Source organism: Lithobates pipiens, unplaced genomic scaffold, assembly GCF_037356315.1.
Source record: "Lithobates pipiens isolate NorthernLeopardFrog02 unplaced genomic scaffold, aLitPip1_a1.2 Scaffold_18, whole genome shotgun sequence".
NCBI lineage: Eukaryota > Metazoa > Chordata > Amphibia > Anura > Ranidae > Lithobates > Lithobates pipiens.
The window spans coordinates 261138964-261160123 of record NW_027507758.1 but is presented as its reverse complement, the minus strand read 5'-3'; the positions used below and the strand labels follow the sequence as shown (position 1 = coordinate 261160123).

General features: G+C 39.4%; 1 protein-coding gene across 14 annotated transcripts in view; it reads right to left on the bottom strand.

Moving 5' to 3' along the window:
- Positions 1–1191: 1191 nt before the first annotated feature.
- Positions 1192–21160, bottom strand: part of EPB41L2 (erythrocyte membrane protein band 4.1 like 2) — a 351078-nt gene continuing 331109 nt past the window's right edge. For all 14 annotated transcript variants that reach the window (XM_077486872.1, XM_077486875.1, XM_077486879.1 and 11 more), the window contains 2 exons: positions 20002–20119; positions 1192–2339 (listed from right to left, as the gene is read on the bottom strand). In XM_077486872.1, the coding sequence (XP_077342998.1) occupies positions 20003–20119 (117 nt within the window). In that variant the 3' untranslated portion in view covers positions 1192–2339; position 20002. The remainder of the gene's footprint in view (positions 2340–20001; positions 20120–21160) is intronic.

Here is a 21160-nt window from a genome sequence, read left to right as displayed (position 1 = left end):
GTATTTCACACAGTATATTGTTCATGGTTTATGCACGTTTTCAGTCATATTAGATATTAAGTAGTCCAGTTTTTTGGCACATAAATTGATTCTAGGTGGAAGTGAACTCACTTAAAGCGACAATGGCTGCTTTAGTAATTATTATATTCTCACAGTATATTGCTCCAAATAGATTTTTTCAAACGCTGAGGGTCAAGGTGATGGAGTGGCCAAGCATGTCTCCAGGCTTAAACCCTATTGAGCATCCTCAAACAGAAGGTGGAGGAGTGCAAGGACTAACATCCACCAGCTCTGTGATGTTGTCATGGAGGAGTGGACGAGGACTCCAGTGGCAAACTGTGAAGCTCTATGAACGCCATACCCAAGGGGGTTAAGGTAGTTCTGGAAAATAATGGTGACCACACAAAATATTGATACTTTGGGCCCAATTTTGAAATTTTCATTTGGGGGTGTACTCACTTTTATTGCCAGTGGTTTAGACATTATGGCTGTGTGTTGAGTTATTTTGAGGGGACCGCCAATTGACACTATTCTACAAACTGTACAGACACTACTTTACATTGTAGCAAAGTGTCATTTCTTCAGTGCTGTCTCATGAAAAGATAATAAAATATTTACAAACATGTGAGGGGTGTACTCACTTTTGTGAGATACTGTATATGAAAATGCGAGGTTGTTAATATTATGGTGGCACATTATTAATTGGTTCATTTCCCAGTTTATATTGATTTAATTAGCACGGTAACCCTTTGGTTTTTCATTTTAGCAACATATACCTTTTTGGGTTTTGAGCCATAGCATGGTAGGGTTGATGCATTTGTGCCTTTAAAGTTAGTAGACACTGGAGAGACCAGGAACTTTACAGCAGAAGGGGGAATCCAGCTGATGTATGCAAAGCTGTAAGTAGTCATATGCCAACATATGCCTTGTGTCAGTGACACAAAAAGGTTAAATTTAACATAGAAGTGCAAATCTATTTCAATGGTATTATAATAGTATTATTGGATTTCCATGTAAACTGTACCTATGTTGAGGACAATGGAAACACAACCCAAAATGAGTATTGTGATGACTTTATGACAGTATAAAGAAAAGCTTCAACATGGTAAGGGCAGATCCTGCACCATAGTTGTGATGATCTTGTCAATTTTTTTTTATTTTTTACATTTCAAACAGTAATTAAACATAATATATTCAACAGAATAAACTTTATTTTAACAGTATTACAGAAAGCAAAATATTCTTAATACAACTTGAAGCTGCTATAAATCTAATTTTGGATTGTAACTATACACTTGGTGAACAACAGGTCAAGCAAAGATGAGCTCAATACACATTACTAGTGGTGAACAAAGTGGATGCGGTCAGTGAATGCAGACAAGGCCTTGCTCTTCTGCACTGTAAAAAAAAACCACTGAAATCATTACAGAGATCTAGAAAATGTTATCGGTTTAACTATCGTCAAGTCAGTTTTAATATGAAGACATAAAAAAAAAGAAAAAAAAAAAAAAAAAAAAAGAAAAGCAAGTGTTTACAAAGGTGAATTTGTAACAAACATAGCTACGTACACTTTAACAAAATAGCACAACATTGCTTTAAGCTGCCAAAACTGCATTTGCTTCCTTTTTTGGGAAAGAAGTGCATTTGTAGATCATGTTTTCTGGAATGTTTTGTGTTTTCACTCCCGAATGGGAAAAAGCAGAAAAAGGAAGCAGCACCAGATTAAACTAGCTAGCTGAACTCCCTCTGCTGGTGTGTTCTACAAGTTTAGCCTGAAATCCTCTCAAATTGTGTTGCAACCATTTAAATTTTTCTCAAGACTAACCAAAAGCCTTTAAAAGACAACTGAAGGTAGAAAAACACCAAGAAATGTGAAACCGGAAATTTAAGAAATGTATACAAAACATTTTCTTCTAAACAATAAATTTACCTGAATAATTTGTAATTATATACCCCAGTAAGAGGAATTCATTAAGACAATAGTAAAAATAAAACAGGAAAAAATATTCTACATTAGTTACAAAGGTTTTCGGCACCCTCTATTCAGAGGTCTGTTTTACAAAGGGTTATTGTTCACAAACGGATAGCCAAGAATTACAAAAATAGCAAGTAGTTGTGCAATCTATACTAAAAAGCTATGGATGTTAGGAAGTGGTTATAAAAACAGAACAAACAGAAGTGGAAACAGCACAGGTCAGAGATGTTAAGTTGAGGTTGTATGTTGGCATCTTAGCCTTCAGGCGTCCCATCATGCTTGCCAAACCTGGTCAATTCATAGCAATTTTAGCAGCAGGACGTGTCAAATTCCTTCATTCTGTGACACCTGCTCTGGGTTTATTCTGCAAAACAAAAAGAATACAATAGATTAGGGAAAAAAAAAAAAAAAAAAAAAATTATATATATATATATATATATATATATATATATATATATATATATATATATATATATATATGTATATATATATGTATATATATATATGTTTGTTAATATAAAGAGCCAAATCTAGCAGTTTAGAAGAAATACTACAAATTGTTAAATGGTTAAAATTTTTATAATATTTAACCACTTGCTGTACCTATATAAACATTCAGGATGGCAAGTGGTTATACCAGCTTCATGGCTGCAGTGTATACAAAATAAATAAAAAATATCTTAAAGCAAACCCATCCCCCCCATGCTCACGCGCAAATACAAATGTACACAGTTGCAACACATGCAAGTTATCACCATGAACCTCAGAGTAAAAGCAATGATTCTAGCACCAGAGCTTATGTAAAACTGTAAACTGGTAATCTGTAAAGGGCTTTAATCACTTGGAGACCATGCCTTTTATTGACATTTGTTGCTTTTGTTTGCTTGAAAATTTGTTAGAACCCCCAAATCTTTATATATATATATATATATATATATATATATACATATACACACACACACACACACACACACTTGTGCTCATAAGTTTACATACCCTGGCAGAATTCATGATTTCTTGGCCATTTTTCAGAGGATATGAATGATAACACAAACTTTTCTTTCACTCATGGTTAGAGTGAAGCCATTTATTATCAACTGTGTTTACTCTTTTTAAATAATAATGGCAACAGAAACTACCCAAATGACCCTGATCAAAAGTTTACATAGCCCAGTTTTTAATACCATGTATTGCCCCCTTTTCTTCTCAGATGGTAAAGCTGCTCATTCCTCTTGGCAAAAAGCCTCCAGTTCCTGTAAATTCTTGGGCTGTCTTGCATGAACTGCATGTTTGAGATCTCCCCGGAGTGGCTCAGTCAGGAGACTGAGATGGCCACTCCAGAATCTTCACTTTATTCTGCTGTAGCCAATGACAGGTCAACTTGGCCCGTGTCTTTTAGATCATTGTCATGTTGGAAAGTCCAAAGTACGTCCCATGCGTAGCTTCCTGGCTGATGAATGCAAATGCTCCTCCAGTATTCTTTGGAAACATAAAACTTGCCAACAATTTTCTGTGCCTTTGTTGCCCACACATCCCCAAAACATCAGTGATCCACCTCCGTACCTTTCATCATAGGCCTTGTTGATTCCCCTCCAAATGTAGCGTTTATGGTTGTGGTCAAAAAGCTCAATTTTGGTCTCATCACTCAAAATGACTTTGTGCCAGAAGGTTTGAGGCTTGTCTCTGTGCTGTTTGGAATATTGTAAGTGGGGTACTTTGTGGCATTTGCGTAGCAATGTCTTTTTTATGGCGACTCGACCATGCAGCCCATCTTTCTTCAAGTGCCTTCTTATTGTCCATCTTGAAACAGCCATACCACATGTTTTCAGAGTCCTGTATTTCACCTGAAGTTATTTGTGGGTTTTTCTTTGCATCGCAAACCATTTTCCTGGCAGTTGTGGCTGAAATTTTAGTTGGTCTACCTGACAGTGGGGTTTGGTTTCAACAGAACCCCTCATTTTCCACTTCTTGATTAGAATTTGAACACTGCCGATTGGCATTCTCAATTCCTTGGATATCTTTTTATATCCCTTTCCTGTTTTATACAGTTAAACTACCCTTTCCCGCAGAGCCTTTGACATTTCTTTTGCTTTCCTCATGACTAAGAACCCAGAAATGTCAGTGCAGCAATGGATGAAAGATGCAAGGGTCTGTCAGGAGTCCAGAAACGCAGTCACCTTTTATACACACACATGAATTACGAGCAAACAGATCACAGGTGAGGATGTTTACCTTTAATATCCTTTCAAACCGCTTTGTGTCAACTTGTGTGCATGTTATCAGGGTATGTAAACTTTTGATCAGGGTCATTTGGGTAGTTTCTGTTTTCATTATGATTTAAAAAGCGTAAACATAGTTGATTGATAATAAATGGCTTCAGCCAAACACTAACCATGAGTGAAAGAAAAGTTTGTTTTATCATTCATATTCTCTAAAAAATGGCCAAGAAAGCATCAATTCTGCCAGGGTATGTAAACTTATGAGCACAACTGTATTTGGGGAAAAAAATACACTTCAATGAATTAAAAAAACAAGAAAAAAAAAACAGTAACATTTGCCAAATCGTTTTTTTATATTGTGAAAGATGATGTTAAGCAGAGTAAATAGATACCTAACATGTCATGCTTTAAAATTGCGCACACTCGTTTAATGGTGACAAACTAAGGTACTTAAAAATCTCCATAGGCGACGCTTTGAATTTTTTTATTGGTTACCTGTTTAGAGTTACAGAGGAAGTCTTGTGCTGCTATTGCTGCTCTTGCGCTAACAATCACGGCGATACCTCACATGTGTGATTTTAAACATTGTTTACATTTGTGGGCATGACTGTGTGCATACTTTGGTGCACGAGCACAGAGGGATGGGGCACTTAAAAAAAAAAAAAAAAATCTAATTTCTTTATCACTTTTATTGCTGCCACAGGGAATGTAAACATCCCTTGTGACAGTAAAAGTCAGTGACAGGTACTCTTTATGGAGGGATCAGGGGTCTATAAGACCCCAAACCCCTCCTCTGCACTTGCAAGTAATCAAAATGCTAAGATGGCATTTTGAATACTTTCAATTTATTTTTATTTTATTTTTTTTAAACCTGCGTGTTGGCTCCCAAGTTGTCACAACATAATTTCCAGGGTACAACATCCGAGACCCAATCAAAGCCAATTCCGGCTTTGCTAGGGTCTCTCGCCAGCCGTCGAATGTGCCTGAGGGTCGCTTGGGTCTCCTCATGGGACAGAAGAGACTGGTGAGCGGAAGGAGAATGTCCCCTCCTGCTGCCTGTAGTAACAGCCAAGTGGCTGCTTAGCTGCATCGGTTGCAATTATGAGAGAGCAACCGTCGGCTCAAAAGAACGGTACCGGGGTGATGCCTGCACTCCGGTACAAACCACTTGAAGCCAATGACATACAGGTACGTAGTTAAGTGCTGCCTATGGAGAGGTTTAGGGTACTCTCATTTGTCATCATTTCACAAGCATGTGAATATTTAAATCTTGACATGTATTATGTATTTGGTGCAACATCATTTTTATATTTATCCAAAAAAATGGGTATTCTATTGGGTGTGCACAAAAATGTATTTAAGTGTATTTTTCCTGAATATTTGTGTTTGATAAACAGCTGCACAAATATTGTGCAACATAACAAAATTACAACAACCACCATTTTATTAGCCAGGGTCTCTGCTCTCACAAAAACTACAAGGTTTGTGGGTTCCAAGTCATTTCTAGCCAACTTAAAATGTATAGGAAATGTCAAAACTGACCCAGATGGCAAATGGTTAGAGCAACCTAACCTTTTGCAAATGTTATGGGTGTATAATTAGTGAACAAAAAAATGTGCTCCAGATCCAGTTATGTCTCTGGGTGTCAATATCCCAGTGTCTTGCACAGCATAAGAAATTAAAGCCAGATTGTCACCCATAGCCTGCACCTCAAATACACCTTTGCTGACAGTCATGTCACTGCAATCTGTATTGTTCAATAATGAGGTTAGTTGTAAATGTTATATCGGTCTAAACCGATTTATGAAATGTATATATACTTACCAACCTAATTAAATTAACTGCTGAAAGACATGGGCTACCTTGAAAGAAAGCTAAAGAATCTTTCACCTGGAGTGCCCCCTTCCCCCGAAGAGGACAGTGTCAGTAGTTTATTTTTAAATATTTTTTTAAAATATTATTATACTGCATCAGTGTCCCCCTTTCATGACCCCCCTCCTCAGATAAGTGTCCCCCTTGCTTCAGGACCCCCCCCCCCCCCATTACTTAAAAGGCCTCCCTAACATTAGTGTCCCCTTACATCAGTTTACCCATTACTTTAGAATTCCCTCCAATAATCAGAATCCTTTTTTTTCACATCAAAGTCTCATCTTACATCAATGTCTCCACTTAAATTAACCACTTCAGCCTCAGAAGGATTTACTCCCTTAATGACCAGGCCATTTTTTGCGATATGTTGTTTTAACTAACAACTGCGTGGGCGTGCGACGCAGTACCCAAACAAAAATGTTTCCCTACAAATAGCTTTATTTTGGTGGCATTTGCTCAGCTCTGCGTTTCTTGTTTTGCGCTATAATCAAAAAAAGGAGCGACAATTTTGAATATATAATTTTTTTTTCCTGCTATAATACATATCCAAAAAAATAAAATAATCGAATTTCTTTATCAGTTTAGGGCAATATGTATTCTACTACGTATTTTAGGTAGAAAAAAATCCCAATAAACGTATATTTAATGGTTTGCGCAAAAGTTATAGCCAATACAAAATAGGGGATAGATTTAGGGACTTTTAATTGTTTTATTGTTTTCACTGGTAATGGTGGCGGTCTGCGATTTTTAGCGGGACTGCGACATTGCGGCAGGCAAATCTGCCAAGAAAAATGCACTGATAAATGTATAAATGACACTGGCAGGAAAGGGGTTAACACTAGGGGGCAATCAAGGGGTTAACTGTGTTTTCTGGGTATGTTCTAACTGTGTGGGGGATTGGCTCACTGGGAAAACACAGATTGCTATTCCTGATCACTAGGAACAGGAGATCTCCATGTTGTCCCCTGTTAGAATGGGGATCTGCCGTGTATACATAGGCAGATCCCCGTTCTGCCTCTCTGTACTTTCTCATTGAGTCCACCAGACCCCCGGCGTGCATGGACCGATGTACAGGTACATAGGTTTGCACAGCCAAGCTGCCTTGCCACAGTATACCTGCGGAAGACGGTCGGCAAGTGGTTAACGCCCCACCTTACATTAGTATCCCCCTTTACATCAGTATCCTTCCTTCAGTGTTCCCCCTCACATCAATGCCTCCATTACATCAGAGTCTCCAGCACAGGGGATCTGTCTTCCAGGCACATTCCTTCACCTGGACCTCCTTGCCCAGGCTCCTGTAAACCCTCTAATACATCTGGGTTCACAGGGACAGACCGATTGGTGCTGCCTGCAGAGCCGACACAGGTAAGAGAGTGCAGACATGTCCTCCCGAGCACAACATAGCCAGACACAGGACATCTGAGCCAGCCATAGATGCATGAGCAGGCTGATTGTACCGAAGTTGATCGATCAACAGATTTTGCATGCGATTATTGCTATCGTTCTTTCAGCAGGAACGGCTTCCCTGTCGGGAGAATACAAAGGCTCCATGGGAGGGATTCCCCCATGAAAACTGTGTTGATAGGGCAATCAAGCAAATTTCTTTCCTGCAAACTGTAGTTGCAGCAAATAAAATTTACACATTTTGGGCCGGCTTAACTTTTTGTTAGGACCGTGTTTGGATGTAGTTACAAACGGATAATGAAGAGGGTGTGGTCTGGAGGGGCGTGACCTGGAGCGGCATGAAGTGGGACGCTTGTGATCAGAGTTGCGCTGGCATAGTATCCTGAATCGCTTATCCTGGGACCCTACCAACTTTACAATGCTGAATTGTTGCTGCTATTACACCTGATGCCTCCCTGGACCATGTTCCCGCCGAAAAAAAAAAACGCAGAAGCGGCGGCTAATCTGGATAAATACAGGCGGCAGGACAAGGACCCTCCCGGAGTAAGATGACAGCGCCATTCTGAGTGAGGGAGTGTCTGCAGGGCTGATGCAGTGAGAGTGCAGGAGGCCATCACCGTCTGTCAGGAAGCCATCGCAGCCTGCCAAACCACCCTGAATGCCAGGATCGAGGCAGTAAAAGTCGAAATTTCACTGGTGAGGCAGAATTTCCAAAAGCTGAGGGAAAGAGTCACAAACGGATAATGAAGATTTGTGTGGACAGTACAGACAAAGATAAATTAAAGCACACAGCTTGCCCAGTCTTCTCAAAAAGAGACATGACAGTTATGGTAGATACAGAATAGAGCATCTTAAAAAAAAAAAAAAAAAAACTGCATTATTATCTCTTTTTTTTTTTTTTTAAGTTATGCTATGTGGATGAGAACTTGTAACACAATTTAGAGGTCATCCCAACCTGGCTGCAAAAGTGGAAATACACTTTAAAATAAAAGGACAGAGCTGTACAGTTAAAACACCTCTCATCTTGGTAATGGTGAAAAAATAGCTAATGCTTAAAAATTTGGGTAATTGCAGAAATAGAATGTCTGAAACACCTTTGAATAGGACCAAGAACAAATGTAAATTCATGAACATTTTAAATATTTTCTGCTATCATTTTGACAACTTTAAAACAAGCATTCCAAATAATTTGCACTTCACCCCGGACCAATTGTCAGCCTAAGGACCAGAGGTCTTTTTACAATTTCGCACTGCACTGCTTTAACTGGTAATTGCGCGGTCATGCAATGTTGTACCCAAACGAAATTTGCGTCCTTTTCTTCCCACAAATAGAGCTTTCTTTTGATGGTATTTGATTGCCTCTGCGATTTTTATTTTTTGCGATATAAATGGAAAAAGACCAAAAATTTAGAGAAAAAAAATATATTTTCTACATTTTGTTATAAGAAAAATCAAATAAACTCAATTTTAGTCATACATTTGGGGCAAAATTTATTCAGCCACATGTCTTTAGTAAAAAAAAAAAAAAGTCAATAATCGTATATTTATTGGTTTGCGCAAAAGTTATAGCGTCTACAAACTAGAGTAGATTTTCTGGAATTTACACAGCTTTTAATTTATGACTGCCTATCTCATTTCTTGAGGTGCTAAAATGGCAAGGCAGTACAACCCCCTCCTCCCCAAATAACCCCATTTTGGAAAGTAGACACCCCAAGGAAATTGCTGAGGGGCATGTTGAGCCCATTGAATATATTTTTCTTTTTTGTCCCAAGTGATTGAATAATGACACAAAAAAAAAAAAGTTTACAAAAAGTTGTCACTAAATTATATATTGCTCACACATGCCATAGATATACCGTATATACTCGAGTATAGGCCGACCCGAATATAAGCCGAGGCCCCCAATTTACCCCCAAAAAACTGGAAAAAATTATTGACTCGTGTATAAGCCGAGGGTGAGACATGCCTGTCCATACCTGTGTTTCCGTCCATCCCTGTGGGTCCATCCATCCCTGTGTGTGTGTCCATCCATCCGTGTGTGTGTGTGTGTCCATGCATCCGTGTGTGTGTGTGTGTGTGTGTGTCCATGCATCCGTGTGTGTGTGTGTGTGTGTGTGTGTCCATGCATCCGTGTGTGTGTGTGTGTGTGTGTGTGTCCATGCATCCGTGTGTGTGTGTGTGTGTGTGTGTGTCCATGCATCCGTGTGTGTGTGTGTGTGTGTGTGTGTGTCCATGCATCCGTGTGTGTGTGTGTGTCCATGCATCCGTGTGTGTGTGTGTGTGTGTGTGTGTGTGTGTGTGTGTGTGTGTGTGTGTGTCCGTGCAGCCTACCTGTGTCCAGCCTGCCTGTGTCCGTCCAGCCTGCGTCCCGTCCAGCCTGCGTCCCGTCCAGCCTGCGTCCCGTCCAGCCTGCGTCCCGTCCAGCCTGCGTCCCGTCCAGCCTGCGTCCCGTCCAGCCTGCGTCCCGTCCCGTCCCGAGCCGAGCCTCCGTCCTTCAGCTCTTCGTCGGCGGCCATTCTAGGATTCAAAAGCCGCGCCTCCGTCGGTGATAGGCGGAACACTCAATTTCCCACTGACTGCTGGGAAATTGAGTGTTCCGCCTATCTGATGTCCGTGATAGGCGGAACACTCAATTTCCCAGCAGCCTGTGTTCCGCCTATCACGGACATCGTCTCATCCTCGTCCGTAGTACGAGGATGAGACGATGTCCGTGATAGGCGGAACACAGGCTGCTGGGAAATTCAGTGTTCCGCCTATCACAGGCGAAGGCGGAGGCGGAGGCGCGGCGTTTGAATGTTAGAATGGCCGCTGTCTGTCTGCTCGATACGCTGATCGAGCAGTCAGACAGCGATGACTCGAGTATAAGCCGAGGGGGGCACTTTCAGCCTCAAAAAAGAGGCTGAAAATCTCGGCTTATACTCGAGTATATACGGTATGTGGAATTACACCCCAAAATATATTCTGCTGCTTCTCCTGAGTACGGGGATACCACATATGTGGGACTTTTTGGGAGTCTAGCTGCGTACGGCACCCCGAAAACCAATCACTGCCTTCAGGATTTCAATATAAAACGCTACCAAAAAAAAACTGTTAGCGATCGCAGGGATCAGGCCTGACTCTGCGAACGCTGCAGTTATGTGTTTAGTGTTTTGTAAGTGACAGTGATCGATCGATACTGCACTTGCGTGGGCTGGGCGGAGGGGCAAAACGCAGGTGCTAGCAGGTATCTGGGCTGATCCCGCTAACAATGCGTTTTTTTGGAAACCTAAACTGCTGGGGACGCTAGTATAGATCTGATCAGATCAGATATCGATCTGTTCAGATACTATACCACTACAGGAGGTGTATGCTTTGCGCGTGGGTGTTAGCGCTACTGGCACTAACCTAGCGCTGCCTGGGGCGACACAGACCCTGACCCTAAAACCTAATTGATATCACCCGCCGGGTGATCAGGGGGTTAAACCTTTATTGGGTAATAAATGGTGGGTGCCCTGATGCTATAAAAAGCAAACTAACCAGAGTCACCCATAACACTTATACGGTGATCGTTGGTGAAAGGGTTAACTAGGGGCAATCAGGGGGTTCAAATCTTTATTAGGTAGTATATGGGGGTCCCTGGCGCTATATAAAAACCTGACAGGGAACCTAAATAACTAACTGGCTAACCAGCGTCACCAGTGACACTTATACGGTGATCGCTGGTGAAAGGGTTAACTAGGGGCAATCAGGGGGTTAAAACCATTATTGGGTAGTATATGGGGGTACCTAGCGCTATAAAAACCTGGCGGTGAACCTAAAAAAATAACTAGCTACTTAGCGGCACCAGTGACAATAATGCAGCGATCAGAAAAACAATCACTTAGTGACACTGGCAAAAGGGGGTGAAAGGGTTAACTAGGGGCAATCAGGGGGTTAAACCTTTATGGGGGGGGGGGGGGCTACCCTGGACCTAACACTAACTGCCCTGACAGTTTTTACTGTCACAACTGACACTGAATGCAGTGATCAGAAAATAAACGATCACTGCAATCAGTGACACTGTGACTGGGGGGGGGGGGGGGGGGGGGATCGGTGGGGTTTGTGTGCCTATATGTCAGTGTAGTGTTGGTGCACACTTACTTTCACTGTTCTCCTCATAGTCCGGTCAAAAAGACCGCCCCGAGGAGAATGACATCACTTCCTCCCTGCCTGTGTTTACTATACACAGCGGGGGAAGCTTCTCATTCACCAGGAGTGATCAAGAGGGGATGGCCAGAAACCAACGGCCATCCCCTCATCCCGGATCGCTCCTGCAGCGAAATGGACCGCCGCATCCAGCGGGAGGGGGTCCGATCAGACCCCCCTCCCACTGGAAGACGAGCACGTACATGTACGTGCTTGTGCCTGTCGGTGCCATTGCACCGACGTACATTGCCATGCGGCGGTCCTTAAGTGGTTAAAGAAAAGGCTGAAAATAAGTAGCACAAAGGACTAACTACAATAACTGTCATAATGTTTTGCTGTCAGAAACTGAGCAAAGCAAATCAGACACAAAACCACACTCACAAATGTAAGCTGCTGATGGGAAGGCAGGAACCAATAGGCGCCTGTATATACCTCTATTAGCTTGAGGTTTCGCTACTGGGTACCCCAGGAGCTCTCCAAATGCAGATTTTGTCTTCCCTATGTATTTACATAAAGTACATACCCATGTCTCCACTGCATGACACAAGGCTATGTGGGTGTCTCTCACTGTCATACAGATTGCACTGTAGAATGTGGGAAGACTTTTTACATTTCCTTAAAAAAAAAAGTTTAAATCTGCTTAAGGATTCAGAGGACATAGCAGACATCAAATTGGGTGTAGGTGAGTGACATGAGACCTGAAAATGGCAGCACCTGCAGAAGGAGCAGAGAAGGACAGCTTTGATTTGTCATAGCTGGAGGCGTAAACAGGTAGTGAGTACAGTTCTGTTTTTACGAAAGCCTGTTATAACACTAAACCAGCCTCTGAAGCCAAATTAAAAATAATAAAGGATGTTAGGTAATTGATAAAAAAATATTAAAGTGCATAAATAGAAATCTGAATCAAATGAAAATGTGGTGTGTCTACCCATTGTCTTTAAAGCTGAACTTTTATTTATTTTATTTTTTTTAACTTGCAATTATTTATAACATTATATTTTTAAACAAATGCCATTCATCTAGGATTTACATATACTTTAAATTGTATCTGTGGTAAGAGTGTAAAATCATAAATTCATTTCCATACTATTTTATTCATTAGCCTACTATTAATCTGAATGATCTTGAGGTTTTTAAACTTAAATTTGTGACAATCCCCACGCATTTACTTCCTTGAATTCTTTCACACTTATTCAGTTTGCCCTATTTATTTTTTCCATACACTTATATGTTCATACCACTGCATCTGCATGTCTACATTCAAGCAACCCGCAGCATAAAATAAGCTTTATGGCACATAGCATGAAGTAACAGATGTAAATTTAGCCACACCAATCATCAATGAGATCTATATTTTTACACTACTAAAAAATGAAATATATTAATGACCCATCAATAGTTTAACTTACATTTATTGTAGTAAAGTTTATAGTAAAGCTACACTGGTATGTATTGATCAGAATCATTCTACAGCTGATAAGGAGATGTTTACTATTTGCACAAAATCTGTTTCTTATATTCTATTGGAAAAATGTGATTACTTAAACATCAGTGAATGAATAAAAAGTGTGAGCCTTCTGTATGTAACATGCTCAATATAGGTGCATTTTACCACGCAAAGAGCCAGGGTACATGTTGCTGAAATGATGTGCTTTGTTGCCACCTACTGGAGGGAATCATTTATGTTACAGTGCAGAGCTCTTTTAAAAGACCAAGTGCCACAAATTAGACAAACATATTGAAGTACCTCAGAAGATCCATCCAAAATAACTGCTGGTTGGTGTTGTTCCACCCCAAAACTGATCTATTCCAGGTGAATATTAGTGTTCTAAATCTGGCACGGACTACATATAACATATCTTTGTTAGAATGTGTAGCTCTGTCAACCTTTTCCGTGATGCGATAGCACTACTGCTACATTAATCTTATTGTAAAATGTAATAGCATGACATTTTCTTGTAAAGGAATGATGAGATATTTGCTTTATTGTGTTAAATTTCCCACTAATTCTAATTATCTCGTTCAAAATTTATTTTATGTTAAAATAAATTAAATGTACAGAATATAAGACAAATTATGTGATACCAGAAATAAAAAGTAGACATACTGAAGTACGAATGATACAAAGCACAGAAGAATTTCAAGATATTCTCGTGGGAATGACAATAAATGGCCTTTATATATTTTAGAATTTGAAAACATTCTTATAGCTGAGTTTTAAACATTTTAATCCCAAGAAAATATAAATATGTCTAAAAGAAAATATATGATTTTAAAGTTTTGACCATAACTTCTAAAGTATGTTTATAGTAAGTATTATATAGTAAGGGAAGAACATAAAAGGTATATAGGAGGGGAAGGGGAGGGAATAATTCTCCGGAGGAGGTTTTATATATCATCTAGTTGTAATTCTATAAAAAAATCGTAATCACCATAACAATAAAACGCGGTTGTCAATATTATCTGACGTATAATATTTAATCCAGGGTTTCCATATGATATCAAACTTTGTCATCTGGTTTTTATCTATAGCGTCCATTTTAGCATGGATGAAAGATTGATTCATTCTACGTTTGGTTTCTGCAATATTCACCACATCTGTTTTCCACGCATTGGCTATTGTCTGCTTTGCGGCTATCAGGAGTGTAAGAAATAATTTGAATTGTTTCTGATTCAGAAAGGCTGGTTTTAAATTAAGGAGAGCTATAATTGGGTCTGGAAAAATTGGACGATCAAAAAATTTTGTAATTATCAGAAAGATCTTTTTCCAAAATGATTGTACAATTGAGCAATGCCACCAGGTATGTATATAGGTACCTTTTTCTGGACAGCCACGAAAGCAGAGGCCAGTGTTGTCTGTTGAGAATTTGGCGATTCTCGCAGGAACCAAATACCAGCGTGTGAGAACTTTATATGATGATTCAGACGCCAATATATTTATAGAGGAAGATTTTGTGAAAGACCATATGTTGGACCAAGACCTAGAATCGATCGTACAATCCAAATCTTTTTCCCACTTGGCCACATATTTAGGTATAACAGTATTAGAATTAGATATCAATTGTGTATACAATGATGTAATACGACCTTTAGCATGTGGTTCCTTGAGACAAAATCTTTCAAATTGAGAAATATTATGTAAGTTTACATTTAAATTGAGAAGAGGAGTATAAAAATCTTTGATTTGGAGATATCTGAATATTTCTGATTGTGGAAGCTTATATAATTCACATAGATCTGTAAAAGATTTTATTGATGTAGTTGAAGTTAAATTATATAGACAAGTGATACCAGCCTTAGACCAAGCTTTAAAGGTTTTGGGATATTTCCAGGCTGGGTAAAAAGTCGGATTCTTGTGGAAAGATAATAGCGGATTTTGTGGAGATTGCAGACCATGTGAATTTCTATACCTATCCCATATAGATAGAGAGTGCTTAGAAATGGGGTTATTTATAGACTTACGATCCGCAGGTTGTAACCATAATATATTGTTTATAGGAAGAGGATCACAGTCTACAGCTTCAATGAGGACCCATAAAGGAATCTCTGTAGAAGAGTGATATTTTGTTAATTGAGATAATTGAGCTGCCTTATAATATATGTTAAAGTCTGGGAATCCCAAACCACCCAAAGCTTTGGGGAGAACAAGTGTTTTTTTGTGAAGTCTAGGTTTTATTTTCCCCCAAGTAAATTTGGTTACTTTTTGTTGAATCAGCCTAAGAAAATATGCAGGAATATGAATCGGGAGAGTTCTGAAAAAATATAAAAATTTCGGAAGAACAGACATTTTTATGATAATGATTTTTTTCCAAACCATGATATCGGCATTGATGACCAATTAGATAACGACCTTGTGATATTTTTTAATAGAGCTGGGTAATTAGCTGCAAATAAATCGGAGGGGTTAGGAGTAAACTGCACACCCAGATATGGGAGGCTATGATCTACCCACTTAAAGGGTAGTGAATTTTGTAAAGATTGTTTATCTTTTTCGACAAGTGAAATGTTTAATGCTGAAGATTTTTGAATATTGACCTTAAGGCCCGAAATAAATGAGAATTCTTGTAGTACAACCATAAGATTTGGGGCCGAAACATGTGGAGAAGATAGAAAAAGGAGAATATCATCTGCGAATAAACAGAGCTTATGATGAAAACCACCCATTTCAATACCTGTTATAGTGGGTTCCATCCTAATTCTTTGTGCTAAAGGTTCAATGAGTAAAGCAAATAATGGCGAAAGTGGACATCCTTGACGAGTCCCCCTCAGTATATTAAACTTGTCCGATTTGTACCCTGCATATCTGATATAAGCTTTGGGATCTTGATACAAACTAGAGATCCATCGTAAAAAATGAGGGCCGAATCCCCATTTGGAAAGGGTATAGTTCATATATGACCAAGATACTGTGTCAAAAGCTTTCATAATATCTAAAGAAAGAAAACAAGTGGGAATACGTCTTTTTTTAGCGGCATGTGACAGGAGTGTTGCACGTCTAATATCTCCTGCTTGACGTAATGGAATGAAGCCCACTTGATCACGATGTATTAGATTGCCTATAATAGTATTTAATCTGTTAGCTATTATTTTGGCTAAAATTTTTATGTCCAAATTTAATAACGAAATAGGGCGATAATTAGACCATATTGAATCGTCTGTGTGAGGTTTAGGGAGCATACAGATAATTGCAGTTAGGGTTTCTCTTCTAAAAGAATGACCTTCCAAAAGGGAATTAAAAGTGTTTGTCAAGACTGGAGATAGGGTGTCTACAAACGTTTTGTAATACAGCGCAGAAAAACCATCAGGACCTGGCCTTTTATTTAGTTTCAGATTTTTGATAACTTCAGATACCTCTATAATTGACACTGGTTCCTCCATCATTTCCATTTGTGTTTTAGATAGTGTCGGTAGAGATATATGAGAGAAAAAAATCATTTGCTCTAGAAGGGTCCAACTCATTATTAGAAGAGTATAAATTTTTTAATTGTGTTTTGAATTTTTGTAATATTTTTAAAGGATTATTTGTGTATACCCCCCTAGAGATTTTCAGACGTATCGGTTTCGTTGGGTTCTGGCAGGATTTTAATGCCCTGGCTAATAGTGTGTGAGGTTTATTCGCATTGATTTAGAAATTGTGTTGTGATCTCTTGATGGTTTTATCCGCTGCTTCAGTAAGGAATAGATCAAATTCCAATTTAGCTTTGTCAAGATTTATTTTAGATAAAGAAGAAGGGTTATTTTGGAATGCTGTGTGACATTTATTGAAATTTGTTTCTAAAGTCTGACAAAGGATTTTCCGCTCTCTGTTGAATATGTTTGCTTGCTGTAGACATATGCCACGGAGAACAGGTTTGTGTGCTTCCCATAATGTAGTCGGAGAGACGTCAGGTGTGGAGTTATATTTTATATAATCTTTGAGCGCAATTTTAATATTTTTATGAGCTGGATTTTTGAGTAGGAAATCTCTTAATATCCATGTTGGATCTTTTTTTTGGGGAATTATAGAGGCAACAGTAATGTAGCCTGCACTATGATCGGACCATGGGATGGGAATAATTTTTGTAGATATTATTTCTGGAATTAGCCCTATGGACATAAATATATGGTCTATCCTAGAGAATGAGCGATGAGGGAACGAATAATGTGTGTATTGTCTCTTGGTTGGATTCAATTCTCTCCAAGTATCTACTAGGTTATGTTTTGTAATTAGTTTTGATAAGAGTTGTTTGTCTGCTGTATGTGACTGTGGGATTGGTGATTTATCCAAAAATGGGAATATGGTCTGATTAGAATCTCCACGTAGAATTGTAGTACCTATTTTGTGGTGTTCTATAGTTTGAAATAAATGAGAAAGAAAAGAAATAGGATTTTTGTTAGGAGCGTAGTATGATGTAATGGTGATAGCGGTATCAAGTAGGTGTCCTTTAAGAATCAAGTAACGACCTTCTGGATCCTTGATTTCCTTCATTAGTGAAAATGGTGTATTGCAATGGAAAGCTATAAGCACGCCTCGTTTTTTAGAGGAGGCCGAAGCTGTGTATACTTGGGGGTAGTATTTACTGAAAAATTTGGGAGTGGATTGTGACGCAAAATGAGTCTCTTGGAGGCAAACTATATGTGCTTTCTTGGTAGAAAATGTGCGGAAGGCTTTAGTGTGTTTGTGTGGAACGTTTAATCCCTGAGTATTTAATGATATGATGTTTAATGGGGCCATGGAGTTGGGAAAAGTAAATATGTGTTGGTGTTTATGTTAGAACGTGTGTCATATAAGAAATTATTTGTCTCCAGAGTATAGGGGTGGAGGGAAAGGAGATAATGACTGAAAAATAAAATACAATATACAATATTGAAATATATCTTAACATATCTATGTTCTTAATGTGTCCGTTGGGAGGAGAAAATCTCTCCCTCCAAGGGTACATGAGCCACTGTCAACTGCCCGGTGTGCACCGAGCTGCTGAGGGTAGCAAGAGAGGGTGCAAGGAACTTCCCTGCAGGACACCAAGAGCCAATCATATAATTTCCTTTTTCAAGCAAAAAATAAAAATGTAAGATTAAGGCAACCTCAGAAACAAAGAAGAGAAGAGAGAGAAAAAAAAGTTATAATAAGGTGCCTAAATTATTAGGAACATTTCTTAAATAAGATTATGATAAAAATATTGATTGGAAGTCAGAGAAAAAACTCGGCAGTAGCCATTCTGTTGAAAAGGCAAGATAGTAGAATCAGTACAAGTGTTTATCAGTCCATAGTGTCAGCCAGATCTGGAGGTGGAGATTGTATGTGACTTCTTTTCTGTGGATTGTAGTCTTCTTCTCTTCTGGAAGCAGAGGAGGGAGTATCAGCATATGAGGATGATTTTTGGCGAGTGTCCGCAGCATCTCTTGATGTGTTTATCATCCCTAGTTTCTGTAAAGTAGTTTGCAGGCCCTTAGCTGTTCGGCACACATATTTGCGACTTTGGAAAGTAAAACGCACTGAGAAAGGAAAGCCCCTTTGGTAGATTATGTCATTTCGCTGTAATATTTGCAGTAGTGGTTTCAGGGTTCTTCTTTTGTTGACTGTAATCTGTGAGAGGTCTGTGAATAATTGATATTTATGACCCTGGAAAATTAGGGGATCTTTATTTCTAGCTGTATTTAGCAGTAGTTCCTTAGTGTGGTAGAAATGCAGTTTTGCGATAATGTCACTGGGAGGACCATCTGTTTTCTTTGTTGCTAGGGCTCTATGAACCCGGTCCATTTCAAGACGCTCTAGTGGGATAGCTGGTTGTAATTCTTGAAAAAGTGCAGTAATAGCACCGTTTAAATCAGTCACAGATTCAGGTATTCCTCTAATACATATATTGGAGCGTCTTGCACGATTTTCGAAATCCTCCAATTTGGATTGTAATATGTCATTTTCCTCTTTAAGAAAATCAATTTCTGAGGCAATGTTAGATGTATAATTTTCCAGATCGTCTGCTCTAATTTCCAGTGCTGATGTACGCTGACCAAGTATTCTAATTTCTTTGGTAAGGCTTGTGGTGATGATATCTGCAGTGGTTTTTAGTGATTTTTGAAGCAGATTTTCTATTTGTTTCAGCGTTACAGGAGGGGATACGTCTTTTTGTGTGGAAAGTTCTAAATTCTCCAGAACTGACATATTTTTCTCAGGTATTTGGTTAGAGAGACTATGTGCTTTTAATGAGAGAACATCTTTATGTAAAGCAGCAGAAGGGGCTGTCTGTTTGTTCTCCTCACTGTGTCTCCCCTCAGAGGAGGGTTTCAGTGCCATACTGCTGTGTGTGTGAGGCGGCGCTTTGTTAATTTTCTGCCTCATGAGTCTCCTCTGACCCCGCCAAATGTCACCAATGTAAGGTAGGGATATTTATCTACCGTTTGGTATGATATATATGCGGAGGGTCAAGTTACCTCCGCCGTTATATGGCTCCATTGTCCTGCTGAGAATGGAGCTCTAAGCCAGCATTACCTCTCGGCTAGGCTCCGCCTTCTCCCTCCCTAGTTCTATCTATCAAAACCCAACTTTAATACAATAGTTTACTGGGGAATGTTTATCTTATTAGACTGCACAAGTGCAGTTGCTCAAGAGCTTAGCAAATGAGGCAAAGCTTTACAAACAACTAATCACATGCAAGGAAATTAAAAAACAGCATTTTTGCTTGCACATGATTGGATGATGGAAGCCAGCAGAGTTCTCCCTCATTTACTAAGTTCTGGAGCAACTGCACTTTCAAAAGTGCACAGTAAATTTGACTTTAGTAAATCAGCCCCAGTGTGTATAGTAGTAGTAAAGTGCTGCATCAGCTGTCAAGCCCACAGGATGTTCTCCCAAAATCAGTACTGTTGTAAGATTTCACATTGCTTGCTTACCTTACTGTTGGTCTTCATCTTCTTCTTCAGTAACCTCAGTCTCCTTGTGGACCACCACACGAGTAATCGACATATCAGGGTGTTGCTCTTTGGCTTCCTTTATTGCTTGTGCTAATGCCTAGGACAACAAAGTGAGATACAAACTCATCATGCACCAATCTTTGAAAACAAAATCCAATGCAAAAAAAATGTTTGTAACAGACAGCTATCCCTCTAAGATGTAAAGGACTTTTGTGGAAAAATATTACAGTATCAGATATACATATAATCATATAAACATTGTTCAGGACAATCATCTGATCTGCAGGGTCACATCCAAAGTAAGTATAAACAAAAAAATGTAAACTGGATTATAAAACTTAAAGTGGTTATGAAGGCTAAAGATTTTTTACCCTAATGCATTCTCTGCATTAGCTTTCATGTTTTGCCCCCCCCCCCCCCCCCTTCAATCCCCACCAGGAACCACCAAATACTTACCTGAGCCCAAGCTTGATACAGATCTGTACCTGAGAGCAGTAGACCTGCTGTCTCTCTCGTGCCACAGGCTCCCACTGCTGTCAATCACCGCCTATGAGGGGGGAGAGAGAGAGAGAGGGGTGGGGCTGAGCCTAACCATTGACACAGGCGGCGTAGCTTGGGATCGAACCTGTAGGTGTGCCACCATAGGAAGCCTCTTCCTATGGTGGCACACTGAGAAGGAGAGCAGCAAGGAGTGCCGATGGGGGATCCAAGAAGAGGAGGATCTGGTCTGCTCCATGCATTACCATTGTATAGAGCAGGTACGAATAAACATGCTTGTTAAAAAAGAGTTAGCAGTTACAATCACTTAAACTTTTTGTAAGTATGACCGTCTTTCCGTCAATAGTCCTTCAATATATTGATGGAGATTTGCTAAAGCTGGTGCACACAGAATCAAGTACAGCTGTGCATAGCAACTAATCAGCTTCTAGGTTTTATTATCAAAGCTTAATTGAACAAGCTGAAAATAGAAGCCGATTGCTTACTATGCACAGCTGCATCAGATTCTGTGTGCGCTGGTTTTAGTAAATCTCACCCATTGCTACCAAAATTTAAACACTTACCCACTGGACACTTAAACCCCTTTCCTAACCAGACCAATTTTTAGCTTTCGTGGGTCTCACCGATTTACTCAGTCATG